The sequence below is a fragment of the Misgurnus anguillicaudatus genome, chromosome 6 (assembly GCF_027580225.2).
Source record: "Misgurnus anguillicaudatus chromosome 6, ASM2758022v2, whole genome shotgun sequence".
NCBI lineage: Eukaryota > Metazoa > Chordata > Actinopteri > Cypriniformes > Cobitidae > Misgurnus > Misgurnus anguillicaudatus.
In genome coordinates this window covers 31,017,175-31,031,472 of record NC_073342.2, presented here as the reverse complement: position 1 = coordinate 31,031,472, position 14,298 = coordinate 31,017,175, and the positions used below count along the sequence as shown (strand labels likewise).

The 14,298-nt window shown below is 37.0% G+C and overlaps 1 protein-coding gene across 1 annotated transcript; it reads right to left on the bottom strand.

Moving 5' to 3' along the window:
• Nucleotides 1-214: 214 nt before the first annotated feature.
• On the bottom strand, nucleotides 215-13,276 carry epx (eosinophil peroxidase). The gene is made up of 17 exons (XM_073869015.1): nucleotides 12,307-13,276; nucleotides 11,150-11,240; nucleotides 10,560-10,644; nucleotides 10,026-10,201; nucleotides 9,561-9,693; nucleotides 9,359-9,488; nucleotides 9,015-9,221; nucleotides 6,112-6,493; nucleotides 5,867-6,027; nucleotides 5,537-5,795; nucleotides 5,287-5,457; nucleotides 4,824-5,061; nucleotides 2,585-2,799; nucleotides 2,353-2,517; nucleotides 2,181-2,264; nucleotides 1,994-2,096; nucleotides 215-461 (listed from the first exon to the last, which is right to left on the bottom strand). The coding sequence occupies exons 1-17, from the start codon at nucleotides 12,400-12,402 to the stop codon at nucleotides 404-406; spliced, it is 2,754 nt and encodes a 917-aa protein (XP_073725116.1). The 5' UTR covers nucleotides 12,403-13,276; the 3' UTR covers nucleotides 215-403.
• Between the last annotated feature and the right edge of the window lie 1,022 nt (nucleotides 13,277-14,298).

Sequence of the window (14,298 nt, the reverse complement as noted above, 5' to 3'; positions counted from 1 at the left end):
CTATTGATTGAGTATCGTGTGTGTGATGTCACAGCTCAATCTTGGATTCTATTGGCAGATCAGAATGACCACATTCATTATTCGCACATGCACCTCATCTTAAGCAGTATAAATATATAAGATACATACATATTAACAAATAAACATCAACACATGATTTCTTAACAGCTAAAACATCAAATGATATTTGTGGATCAGCTGATGTGACATCTGACATCACATGTTTTGCAGCTGAAGGAAAAGTACAAGAGACAAAAGCTTACACATAAAACAGCGGTGGAGATCACGAGGAGTGCTCTGTAAGTTTAAGCATGTTTTTTTCTTGCCAGTCCAGTGTTTGGTTTAAATTCTGGAGATTGTGGCTACATAAACAAAGATCTTTGAGAGATTTTCCAAACCAGCTTCAGCTTCTCCTCTGACAGCATTTTGGGTTCGTCGGCTCGGCTTTCCAGAGGAAAAATCTATAGAGATTAAGTTTAGTTAACTTAAAGGATTAGTCTATTTTCTTTAAAAAATCCAGAAAATTTACTCACCACCATGTCATCCAAAATGTTGATGTCTTTCTTTGTTCAGCCGAGAAGAAATTATGCTTTTTGAGGAAAACATTCCAGGATTTTTCTCACTTTAATGGACCCCAATACTTAACAGTTTAAATGCAGTTAAAAATTACAGCTCTAAACGATCTCAAACGAGGCATAAGCGTCTCATCTAGCTAAACGATTGTCATTTTTGACAAAAAAAATAAAAATATGCAATTTTAAACTACAACTTTTCATCTATCTCTAGTCCTGTGACGCACCAGCACGACCTCACGTAATTGCGTAATGACGTGGAAAGGTCACATGTTACATATATAAAACGCACATTTGCGGACCATTTTTAACAATAACAAAGACATTAATTCGTATCATTCGACATACAACAATGTCGGAACGGTCCTCTTTCTCCACACTGGAGCGTAGTTTCGATACGTCATCCGTGACCTCTTGGCGTGATGACATATTACGTGAGATCACACTGGCACGTCACAGGACACGAGATAGACGAGAAGTTGTGGTTTAAAAGTGCACATTTTTTATTTTTCTTCTCAAAAATGACAATCGTTTCGCTAGATAAGACCCTTATGCCTCGTTTGAGATCGTTTAGAGTCCTTGAAACTGCATTAAAACTGTTACGTGTTGGGGTCCTGTGACGGCTACCGTAGCCTCTCTATGCATTTCGAAAGGGAGGGGTTGGTTGCAATTCACAATCTCACCACTAGATGCCGGTAAAATCTACACAGTGGACCTTTAACTCTTTCCTGCCATTGACGAGCTATCTAATCAATTAAGAGAAAGCATTTCCCTGCCAATGACGCTTTCCTGACGAGTTTTTTATGGTAATCTGTAATTCTGCAATTATCCATTAGATGGCACTCTTACACAATTTATAACATTAAATTTTTTCAATACAATTTAATTTATACAGCGCTTTTCACAATTGTGTAATTGTTTCAAAACAGCTTAATATTATTAGAAGCAAGGGAAAACACAGAAAACATAAGACACAGACAACATAAGTAGCAAAATACAGCGGCTATGAATAAACTTTACAAGCGAGTGTATTAATTATATAACTTATAGAAGAGCTTGCTAAGTTAAGCCTGTGTTTTAAAAAAAAGTTAAAAATATTTTTTATTTTTCTTGTCAAAAATGACAATCGTTTCACTAGATAAGACCGTTATGCCCCGTTTGAGAGTCCTTGAAACTGCAATTTTAAACTGCATTAAAACTGTTACGTGTTGGGGTCCATTAAAGTCCATTAAAATGAGAAAAATCCTGGAATGTTTTCCTCAAAAAACATAATTTCTTCTCGACTGAACAAAGAAAGACATCAACATTTTGGACCACATGGTGGTGAATAAATTATCTGTATTTTTTTTTCAGAAAATGGACTAATCCTTTAACATTGTAGCTTGATTAATAGTACACACAGAGGGAATAACAGCACACACCTTTGGTAGCCGATGAGGATAAGTGCAATCAAAGCCACGCCCCCCAGAACTGACATCACTGATGCAACAATGGAGGACGCAGATAGGGGCGGGGCAACAGGCTCTAAGTAACAGAAGCGACAAATCATTACTACAAAATAAATATATGATATTCCCATAGAGTTGGAAAGCTGTTGAGGATGTTCACCTGTGCAGGTGTATGATCCAGGTGTGTTGATGCACTGCAGGTCTGAAGGGCAAACAGCCGACTGAGATGAACACTCATCCATATCTTAAAGTACCAGGAGACAAACGTATGATGATTTATACACACAAAATCATTTGTTTTTTATGAGTTCAAGGTATTAGCAGGTACACACCCAGGCATGTGGGTGGTTGTGGGGTCCAATTGCGTGTTTTGGGGTCACAGGTGATCTCACTGGCTCCATGCAGCAGGTAACCCGCGGGACACTGATAGACGACAGCAGTCTCACACATCACTGAATAACCCAGACGCAGTCGTGGAATCGTCCCACAGATGGAGTCTGAAAATGACATACAGTCGTAATATACAATATGTGGATGACAGCGTGGCTGTGTAGACATCAATACCTGCATCTGGTTCTCTCCACGCCGAGAGGTTCACGAGAGGACCGATGCGCAAGTCTGTGCATGGCAGCAGGTCGTCAGGGTGAAGTGTTCGAGCGAAGGGGTCAGAGGGCACCAGACGGATTTGAGTGTTGTCACAGATGATGCGAGACAGAGATACGGTGTGAAGAGCGTCTCTCTGAGATGAACGAAATACTCCTTCATTTTGCCACCAGAACCTTATAGAGACCACACACAGAACCATTCATCTATCCATCATAAAGACTGTGCACCTTTCAGAACTGACTTTAGGGTTACAATTTATTTTGTTTACCCATAAACATGCTGTCAGACAACATACGGGTAAACATGGATCATCAAATGCCATTTAAAGAAGCATGTACTCAATTTATTTATTTTATTATTATTAACTCATTCCATGCCAGCATTTTTTGTGATTTTCACAAGTTTCACAAAACGCCTTCCAGGAAAATTTTCTTGTATAAAAATATAAACATACAAATATATCAAATGAAAAACAGACCCTCTGCTTTCAAACAAACAAACAAAACGGGGGAAAAAAAAACGTTTCATCATATCTTCATTTGTTCTCTTTTTATAACCACTTAAATATGGGTAGGTGTTTTTAAAATACAAAATTTTGAGCAAAAAGCTGAAATAATTGCATTTTTGTAAATGTATTTTTTTAGAGATTCAGATCGATTATAAAAACATACATGGAGTTTAAAATTAAATTAGTTTTTGCTTCAGAGATTAAACCGGCAAAACCCATTTAATCTCCTTATCTGTTTACATCATATATATCTCCCAAGGGTTTTTTTCCTCCTAGGACTTTTTTCCTCGTAGGCTTAAAAAGTCGGGAGGTTTTTCTCCTAGGGGTTTTTTCAACCCCGGGGAGTCAGCCGACATTGGCTTAACTTATCACCCTCTTCTATAAGTTATATAATTAATACACTCGCTTGTAAAGTTTATTCATAGCCGCTGTATTTTGCTACTTATGTTGTCTGTCGATTTTTCTGTGTTTTCCCTTGCTTCTAATAATGTAAAGCTGTTTTGAAACAATTACCAATTGTGAAAAGCGCTATATAAATAAAATTGAATTGAAAAATTGTAATTTTATAAATTGGGTAAGAGTGCCATCTAATGGATAATTGCAGAATTACAGATTACCATAAAAACTCGTCAGGAAAGCGTCATTGGCAGGGAAATGCTTTCTCTTAATTGATTAGATAACTCGTCAATGGCAGGGAAAGAGTTAAAGGTCCACTGTGTAGATTTTACCGGCATCTAGTGGTGAGATTGCGAATTGCAACCAACCCCTCCCTTTCGAAATGCATAGAGAGGCTACGGTAGCCGTCACAGGACATGTCGTTGTCTGAGACAACATTGGGATGAACCGTATGGAAGGTATTTTCAGTTTTGAAATTAATTAATTAAATGATAAAATAAAAAATAAATTCGCAAAATATGTCCCAAATTTGAAAATTAAATGCTAAAATAAAAATACGAACAAATGTCAAATAATAAATTGCATTTTATTTTTAAATTTGGCAGGAATGATGCTTTATCACCTTGAAAATTAAATAATTTAATTTACGTGGAATCGTCCCGCAGATCGAGTCTGAAAATGACATACAGTTTAAATACGGTATCTGGATGATAGCGTTGCTGTGTAGACATCAATTTTAAATTAATTAATTAAATGATAAAATAAATAAAAAATTGCAAAATATGTCCCAAATTTGAAAATTAAATGATAAAATAAAAATACGCACAGTATTTTGACAAACGAACAAATGTCAAATCATAAATTGCATTTTATTATTAAATTTGCCAGGAATGGTGCTTTATCACCTTGAAAATGAAATAATTTAATTTACGGTAATGTTTAAATTTTTATTTTAGCATTACATTTTCTAATTTGGGACATATTTTGTGATTTTATTTTATCATTTAATTAATTAATTAATTAAAGTAGTTTGTCAATTTAGGGCTACTGTAGAAACATAGAGGTGACTTCCATGTAAGAGAACCCGCGGTGTGCTCATTTTAAGATAATAAAAACAATAAAGTTCATTATGTAAGGTCTTTATACACCACAGAAAATATAGTTTTGTATATTATATTGCATTTCTATCAAGAGATCCTACTAGAAGTTACACAATGCATCTTTAATAAATAAACTGGGCCATGTTGGAGGAACAATGTATGATGAATTAAAAACTCTACATGTGTATCTTACCTGTCTCCATCTCTAAGTGCTTTAAACTGTTTAGCGATCAGACAGGCCAGCAGCGGCCCCACACGACCCCCGGGCAGAGCCGGCTCTGAGATGGCACCGGCCCACACATCTATGTTCTCGACTGTTCCGTACAGACGCAGCAACTTCTTGGCCAGGACTTCATTACCCACAATCCCTGCAAAATCAGTCTCATTCACAGGTACAGACAGACTACAGAGTTCTCGCCATGCGCTGTAACCTACAAAGAGAAAAGGATGAAAATAAAGCTTAGGTTTAAAACAAAAATGTATGAATCGTAAGCATATGGGTTCAGGAAAAAAGTGATTCAGGTCATTTGGGGTCGGGTAAATTTCTTTAGACCCAAGTTGACCTCTAGTGTGAATTACTGAATCAATATGCTTGTATTCCATTAAACACCAAAACTATTGATAACAAAAGGTCATTTAAACCAAGATGCATGCACCTTGTAGACCATGATCTCGTCCCCTCTGCAAGTTTAGTGCCCCCAGGTCGAGTGGTAGACCACCCTGAGCCTGGAAAAGCCTCTCTGTAAGTTCTTCTATCATCATCTGATCCGCCGTCTGCAGTTTCGCCGAGGACAAGAACAAACCGCGCAACACAGGGTCTACACCACCTACACAGCGAAACCTTTATCAGCTTTAAAACATGACATTTTACAAGGATGTGCATTGAGTAAAACATGGAAAACAAACCCTCGTGCACCACCCTCCAGGATGCAAATAGGGAATGGTGTAATGGCAAAGCCGGGTACTCGGGGTTCGACCGGTAATCGGGTCCGAGGCGGTTCACGACGGGATGCACCGTCACGTGTGCGAAGCGGAAGGCAGCGGTGGAGAACACATTGGAGATGCTGGGGTCAACGTTCGGGTCGTAACCCTTGTAGGGAGGCATGAGGACCAGGTTAGCGCTGCGGCCCAGGATGTGCGGCAAATAGTGATCCCATGTCAGGACCTTACGAAGAAGAGCAGATCAGTTAAACAGTCCATGAGCGGCAAAAAAATTATTTTAGGTGTGGTTCTCACCTGGTGGACCGCTCCCACTATTTTCCTGGCTTCCTGGTACAACGTGTCAGGGCTCCAATGAGGGTTGATCTTATGAAGCTCCTCAGCCAATCGATTGTGTTCTCTCAGAAAGAGTGTGTGAAGAGCAATCATACCCAAGTGTTCATTAACCCGAGAGTCACCTGAGACGTGCCAACGAAAGAAAACGGTCAACATGAAAGTTCACATTATTCCAAACAATATATTCCTATCATCGACTCTACAACCTGCTTGGAAACAGAAGGATTTATTCCCGATGGATGTGTCAAGATTCTCCACTGTATCTGGTGACAGGATGGAGCCGCCCCGCTCTCGTGGGCCGCACGGGTCCAAGTGAGGCTGCGTGCGGTTCAGGTAGGGCATGAAGCCCAGGCCACGGTCCGAGTGGAGCTGGTTGACGGCGAGCAGGCCGATAGGGGACGAGAGGTTTCGCAGAACGGCGGCGAGTGCGTCCGAGCTCCCGTACACCATGCTTGCGTCCACAAATGCCGTGATGGCGTTAAGCTGCTCCCGGTGACCGAACGGGACCGATCCGCCCGTACAACTGGGAGCGGAGCGGAAAAACGGCATGCAGTTTTGAGTGCCTGTTCGGGGGTCAGAAGGAGGAATCTGATGGGGAGAAAGATGGAAGATCTAATGATGAGATGAGGAGCATCAAAGTTTGATTTCAATCCTTATCAAAATCAAGCTTTTTCCATGTTTAAGTGCTGTAATTGGATCCCCAGTGCTTCTATCATCCTAGAAAATGTGAAAAAGATCAACCCAGTTACCTAGTTTGGTTACAATTTATTTTGATAGTCCACTTTAGACATTCAAATGACTTTGCAACTACATGTCAACTAAATTTCAATAACTATCAGCTAACTGTCATTAGATTATAAGTAGACTGTAAAGGTTAGGGAAGAGGTTTGGGTTAGTGGAATAAGTTGACATGCACCTGCAAAGATACTTGAATGTCTGTTAAGATATCATCGCAATAAAGTGTTAAGCAGACAGTTTACTAATTCTCTAAAGATTGGTAGTTGATAAGTAGTTTCAAAGCTACCCATAATTAGTCAAATGTCTAAAGTGGACTATCGAAATAAAGTGTTACCCTTAGTTTTGGTAAACCATTCTCTGCAAGCAAAATAGGTAATTGAAATTTGGCTCCCCTTGTGATGTCAGAAGGGGTTCTTACTATAATAAATTCCGTTTTTTTTTTCAGTAAAAAATATCAAAACATTTTTAAATTAAAGGCGGAGTCCATGATGTTTGAAAGCCAATGTTGATATTTGAAATCACCTAAACAAACACGCCCCTACCCCAATAGAATCTGGACCTTCCGTTGATAGACCCGCCCCACACATACGCAACCCGGCATTTGATTTGATTTGATTGGGTATAAGTGTGTTTTGGTAGACGGCCCGTCTAATTTTCCAAAGCGTTTTTCAAACATCGTGGACTCCGCCTTTAAGATGCTTTTTCTTGATGAGGCAAAACGACCCAAGAAAATAAGTCTAGTTTTTAGACCAAAAATATCAAATTTAACCCTTTAACTGGCGCAGCCGTTTTTCAGTGGGGGGTTGGTGAAAAGGCGATATACACCTTTAAATTAGTATAACTCTGGCCTTTTTTTTTGGTCTAGAAGCCTAATTTTGGTAATTTTTTGTTTTAAAGAAGACACTTCAACGTTTTTTAGGGAAGTGTCTAGAGGTGAAAATATTCATTTTTTTTAAAGCAGTTTACATTTATTTGTAATAAATGAAAATGCAATATAGTATTATTTTTAATACATAAAATTGTCAAAAAACTGAGGTTTGTGCTGGTTTGCTGTGAGGTTTGCTGCATACTTGTGTCACAAATGAATAAATTACAGTTACTGCATTATTATTACTGCTAAAAGGTTTTGAAATATGAAAACTACATTCTTAGACCTTTCCAACAATATAGTTTGTCGTGATAGATTAACATTTACATAGAAAATATTGAAATAAATGTAGGTGTCCTGCTCACGGGACAGCGCCAATTAACGGGTTAAAGGTGATTTTGTGCATAAAACAAGCAAAAAAATCTGCCAAAGATTTTATTTGCTTACCCCATTGGCATTTTTAGATATTTTTTACTGAAAAAAAAGTTTCTTAAAAAAAATGTTTTTCTTAAAAAACTTTTTTGCAGTGTACCGCCCCTTAATCTGCACTATCCAACCAAAGCACTGCCATTTAGTTCAGAGATCAGCTCATTTGCATTTTAAAGGACACACCCAAAAACGGCACATTTTGCTCAAACATACAAAGTGGCAATTTTAACATGCTATAATAAATTATCTATATGATATTTTGAGCCAAAACTTCACATACGTACTCTGGAGACACCAAAGATTTATTTGATATCTTCAAAGAGTCAAATGTCACTTTCCCTGATTAACAAGCTGAATTGCCATGAGCCTAGATAAATGTAATATAGTGTAACAATGTGAGTTTATAAAAATGTAGCTTAACTCTTTCCCCGCCATTGACGAGTTAACTCGAGTTAACTCGTCAATTAAGAGAAAACGCTTCCCTGCCAATGATGAGTTTTTCCGGCAATCTGTATTTCTGCTATTATCCACCAGATGATGGTCTAACACAACTTATAAAATCCGGAAACAACCCCTTAGGGCCAACAGTTCAGACTCAGTGTATGTTTTGGCAGGGAAAGAGTTAAATGCATGAAATGAATAAACTGTGCCAATAAACAGCCGTTTAAATTATAGTGAGTGGAGGCTTGGATCCGGAAATGGTATTCCTTACGTCACCAGTTAACAAGCGGATTACATTTTAAATAAATGGAAACTAAAATTTAAAGAAACAAACAAAAATCCCTGATATTCCATGACTTGGACAAAAAAAGTATTGTTTGACTTTAAATGTCCGAGAAAGACCTTTAAAAATTCCATGATATTCCAAGAAATTCCATGACCTGTGGGAACCCTGATATAATGTGCATTTATATAATCGCTTTTAAAGTTTTGTTTTTATCAAGTAATTTAACATTTTTATAAAAAAACAAAATCCTCTCGATACTACGTGTGATAATACAAGTGTTGTTGCTTTCCTAATTGGAATGGGGCGGTCACACAAAATAATAAAATAAATCACAAAATTACCATCACCTGTATTGGAAAACAGGGCGTGTCCCGGCTACAGGTGCGCGTGCAGTCCGCTCCGGTCTTAAAGGCTGCAGTGCTGGGGCTTTGAGGTGTCAACGTCAGATCGTGATCGATCCATTGACCCCACTCCACCAGCAGATGAGAAAGAGACGTGTCCAATGAGATGTTTTCATTATGAGTGTATAAAACCTCCTGTGACACACTGCGAACCTGCAGACAGAAGTGGTTTTCATTTTACGTTTATGCATTTGGCAGATGCTTCATCCAAAGTGACCTGACCATGATTTTTTCTCCACCAGCTGCTACTAAAATCCTTAATATAATAGTCATTATTATACAGGTCTTACAGGTGGTAGGGTGTAGTTATGGTAGATGTGTTGTGGGTTCCAGCCCCTGGGTGCCCCTCGGTGGTCTTCATACTCTGGTGAGAGCCAGCGAGTGTAAGGTGTATTTGCTGCACCCCACAGGGGGTTCTTTCTGTATAATCAAAAACAAATCTGATTAAAGGTGGCACCAGATGGTGTGATAGTGTAGGGTGAATGTGTGTACCTGTTGTTACAGTGTCCTGTGATGGTACGGTATCGTTTGGACAGACAGTCAGATTTACACACAGGTCTCAGGGTTTCTGAGGAGCAGCCTGTGACCTGTAAGATGGTCTCCATGTCGTTTGTACTCAAATGCTCTGAAGAAAACAAGAGTCAAGTTTGATGTGTCATGCATGTATGTGTATCTTGCTAATGCCCTGTTTACACTACAAGCGACAAAGTGGCACGATCCACTTCATTTTAATGGATAGTAAGTAACCGTTGGCGACCGGATGGGACGACTTTAGGGACTGACTACCAATAAGATTGAAGCAGTGGAGTTAATCTTTCGTAAGTTGGATGTTTACTCATTTGTTAATAAGTGATATTAGGACAAGAAGAATAAGAAACGACATCTCATCGAAAAAGACGGGCGACATGTGTGCACACAGCATTAGGCTCATATGTGTGTGCATGTGTGTGTGTGTACCGGTGAGCTTGGGTTTGTCCATGGTGTGTGTGTACACCATCTCTCTGATCAGTTCCACTGTGTTGTCCAGAAACTCTGCAGATCTGATGAGGGTTCTGGTTTGGGGTCCAGTCTGTTTGAACAAAGCCAGCAGGTCATTGGGCCGGACAGAACCATCAGATACAGACGTCTTCACCCTGGCAAAAAATTAATCGACTCAGAAAAACACAACATCTTATATTTAGATCTCATTGTTTTTCCTACACAACAATGGAGCGCAAATATTATATAGGACTCCGATTTCAGATTTTTTTCAGTGATCTCACATGCGATCAGAAGAGATCTTAATGAAGAACTCAATGGTTTCATTATCTGTGCATTGACAGCCATATTCATTTTATAATTGCATTATCCCAAGAATTTACTTGTTTGTGTCTATATTTATTTCTGCCTAAGAATTCTGGGAAAAACATACAGGACAACTATGAAACAATTCATGAAAAATCATCCTTTGAGTAATAAACTTTATCTTTAAACTGCATGTGTATGTCTCACCTCTCATTGGTGTGCGCGTATGCGGCGTCTGTCAGCTCTTTAGCTCTCCGTAAAGCTTCCCGAATTAAATCAGATCCCAAAAACACTGCAAAAACACATTTTACAAAATAAACTGATGAGTTTTTCCCCATATGAAAATGAATGGTTATTTTTTGAACATGACATTTCTACATCATCTGAAAGCTAAGTAAATAAGCTTTTCATTGATGTATGATAGCATAGGACAATATTTGGAAATCTGGAATCTGTGGGTGCAAAAGAAATCAAAATATTGAGAAAATCGCCTTTATTACTAATGATAAATACATTTTTTATTTATTTACGTTAGGGAATTTACAAAGTATCTTCGTGATCTTCATTAAATATTCTAATTATTTTAGCCATTAAAAAAATGTATAATTTTGAGCCATACAATGATTGGCGCATATATACAATACAAGAACACAGACACACATCAGTCTTACTGCACTTATCCAACAATAAAATCATAAATCTACACATTTTTAATGTTCTTTAAACAAAATTTTTGATGCTTTTGATTTTATCATACCACCAATAATGTAAACGCCATCATAAGTATAATTCAATACCTGTTGCATTCTGGGAAGGAAAATGAGATGTGTCCGACAACGGTAGACACAATATCAGAAAAACAGATCGAATCATACACAAGAAAGACACCTGCGATCAGAAAACAAGTACGTTTTACTGTTATATACCTGATGATGGTAATAATAATGGAGAACTTTCAGAAAATACTCATATCTGTATTTATATTCATTCAGTTATATGTTAAACACATATTCACTATATGTTACCATGGACCACACAATAATTCATACACTGTGAAAAATGAATTTCTTGGTATTTTTGTCTTGTTTTCATTGAAAATATCTAAAAATTCTTAAATTAATATTTTCTTGATGAGCAAAATGACCTAGGAAACTAAGTCTAGGTTTTAGACATAAAATATAAACTTTAAGTAAATTAGTGCTTAAAACAAGCAAAAAAAATCTGCTAATGGTATAAGAAAAGTATTCTTGAAATAAATGTACTTTTTTTCATAAACACTTAATTCAAGATCATTTTTCTTATTACATTGGCAAATTTTTTGCTTGTTTTATGCACAAATTCGTTTAAGTTTTATATTTTTTTGGTCTTAAAACTAGACTTATTTTCCTAATTCATTTTGCTCATCAAGAAAATCCATCTTAATGAAAGAATTTTTAGATATTTCTACTGAAAACAAGACAAAAATACTAAGAAAGAAAGTCATTTTGTGCAGTGTAAGGGGGAATTTTTTGAAATTGAGATTATACATCATCTAAGAGCTAAATAAATAATTTTTTCATTAATGTATGGTTTGTTATGATAGGACAATATTTGGTTTCGAGATGAAAATCTGGAATCTGAGGGTGCAAAATATTGATAATCGCCTTTAAAATTGTCCAAATGAAGTCCTTAGCAACACGTAATACTAATGATAATTTTTTTATATATATTTACAGTAGGAAATTTACAAAATATCTTCATGGAACATGATCTTTATATCTTAATGATTTTTGGCATAAAAATTGATGATTTTGACTCATACAATATATTTTTGGCTATTGCTACAAATATACCCGTGTGACTTATTACTGGTTTTGTGGTCCAGGGTAACATATATAAAATAATTAAACACAAATTATAATAAAAAACTTTATTATTATAAAATTAGAAACATAAGAAGTTAAAGTGTACTTACCAAGCATGTCGTATCCATCTGTACAATCCAGGTATTCCCACTTTGGTCCGCTGTCTTGTGAAATTTATAACATTTTGTTTTTGCTAGTGTGTACATATAAAAATGGTAGAAAATGCAAATGAATGCAGAAAAAATATTATTAAATTAAATGCCAGTAACAAGTTTTCCCCTCAGTGTCAGGTTTATACCGGCTGTACTGTATGCGAGTTGACTGAGTTTTATACGCTGGCTTCAGTCTTGAGGTATGTGCAGAATTTGGTTATCTGTGTGACTGGTGACAACAATTTTACATCAAAAGATGATGAGAACACACAGAGTGACTGTCCAGCCCTAATAACCGCTTGATCCTTCTTTCATCCTCTATCTAATGGCCTTATCAACCCAATCACTCCAAATGAGAGTCAATTTGAACTTCTGAGAAAATGTGGCTCTTGCCCACAAAGTGAAGTTCAGTGCTAGTGTTTTATCACCTGATGATCCATTAGTTTAACTTTTTGTAACATATTACTTGATATATAATATCACAATAATAATAATAATATCACATCTCTTCTTAACACAGCAGACGTTTTGAGGCGATTCATGTCTGTCGCACTGAAAGTAAAGAAACAATCACAGGCAGAGATTTGCATTGAGCGTTACTGATAGCTAAAGTTTATAGTAAGATTAAATAAAAACTTGCACTGTTAACAAAGCTTGTATTCTTTACTGAAGCATCTGCCCACCTCTCAAACCAATCCCTGCATTTCTCATAATTCCCTTCGCTCTCTTTGTCTGTCCACCTGCGAATGACACCTTTTCTGCTGGCCACGATTCAATCAGATAAAAGCCACACCTGGAAAAGAGGTCACTGGAGCATTAGACAAAAACAAAGTTTCTGTAAGTCTGATAAAAGAAATTGAAAAGTGTGGAGAAGTCAGCGAACAGTTGCATGACTTTAAAGGTCTTTAAAACCTTCAGGCTGAATGCAGAGATGTGGACAGCAGTGTCAATTTTGGACTTTTTTTTATTTAGTTTCCTAAAACCACAAAGGGGTGGTTTCCCAAACAGGGCGTACCCTACTCCCAGATTAAAATGCATTTTTGAGCTGACATATATCAGTGCCAGTTTTTTCTCAAGATGCACACTAGTTTTTTTTGGTTTGTTTGTAAAAACTACTTAAAGGAGGGGTGCATGATTTTTTGAAAAACACTTTGGAAAAGGGAGTCGGGCCGACTACCAAAACACACTTGTAGCCAATCAGCAGTAAGGGGCGTGTCTACTAACTGACATTGTTGCCTGGGTTGCGTATGTCTGGGGCGGGTCTATCAAAAGAAGGTCCAGATTCTGTTAGGTTTGTTTAGGTGGTTTCAAATGTCAACATTGGCTTTCAGAGATCGTGCACCCCGCCTTTAAATGTCATAATATAACCCAGGCCTATAGATTAATCTAAACCCTGTCTAGGAAACCGCCCCCAAGAGTCCAAACTTTAAGTTCAGGGTTCAAAAGAAAGACATAAAGGACAGTTATTTATTATCACATTTATATTTATTGTGCTTTTCATATAAACAAGATCAGTAACATTGAATTACTTGCATAACAACTCTTTTTGTTCATATTTATGAGTGCTTGGCTTTTATTTTATTAGTTTTTGCTTGTTTTACAAGGCTCTTTTGTGTTCTTAAATATTGTCAAATAAAATGACATTAAGGAAATTAAATAGATAAATATTTAAGTAGCGGTTAGGGATGCGCTGAATGTTCGGCAACCAAAACTACACTGCAAAAAAAGTTATCTTGTTTTTAAATAAAAATATCCAAAAATTCTCAAATCAAGATGCCTTTTCTTGATGAGCAAATAAATCTAGTTTTTCAACAAAAAATATCCAATTTAAGTGATTTTGTGCATAAAACAAGCAAAAAAAATCTGCCAAGGGGGTAAGCAAATTTTTCCTGAACATTTCTTGAATTTAGTGTTTAAGAAAAATGTTCAAGATTTTTTTGCTTACCCCAT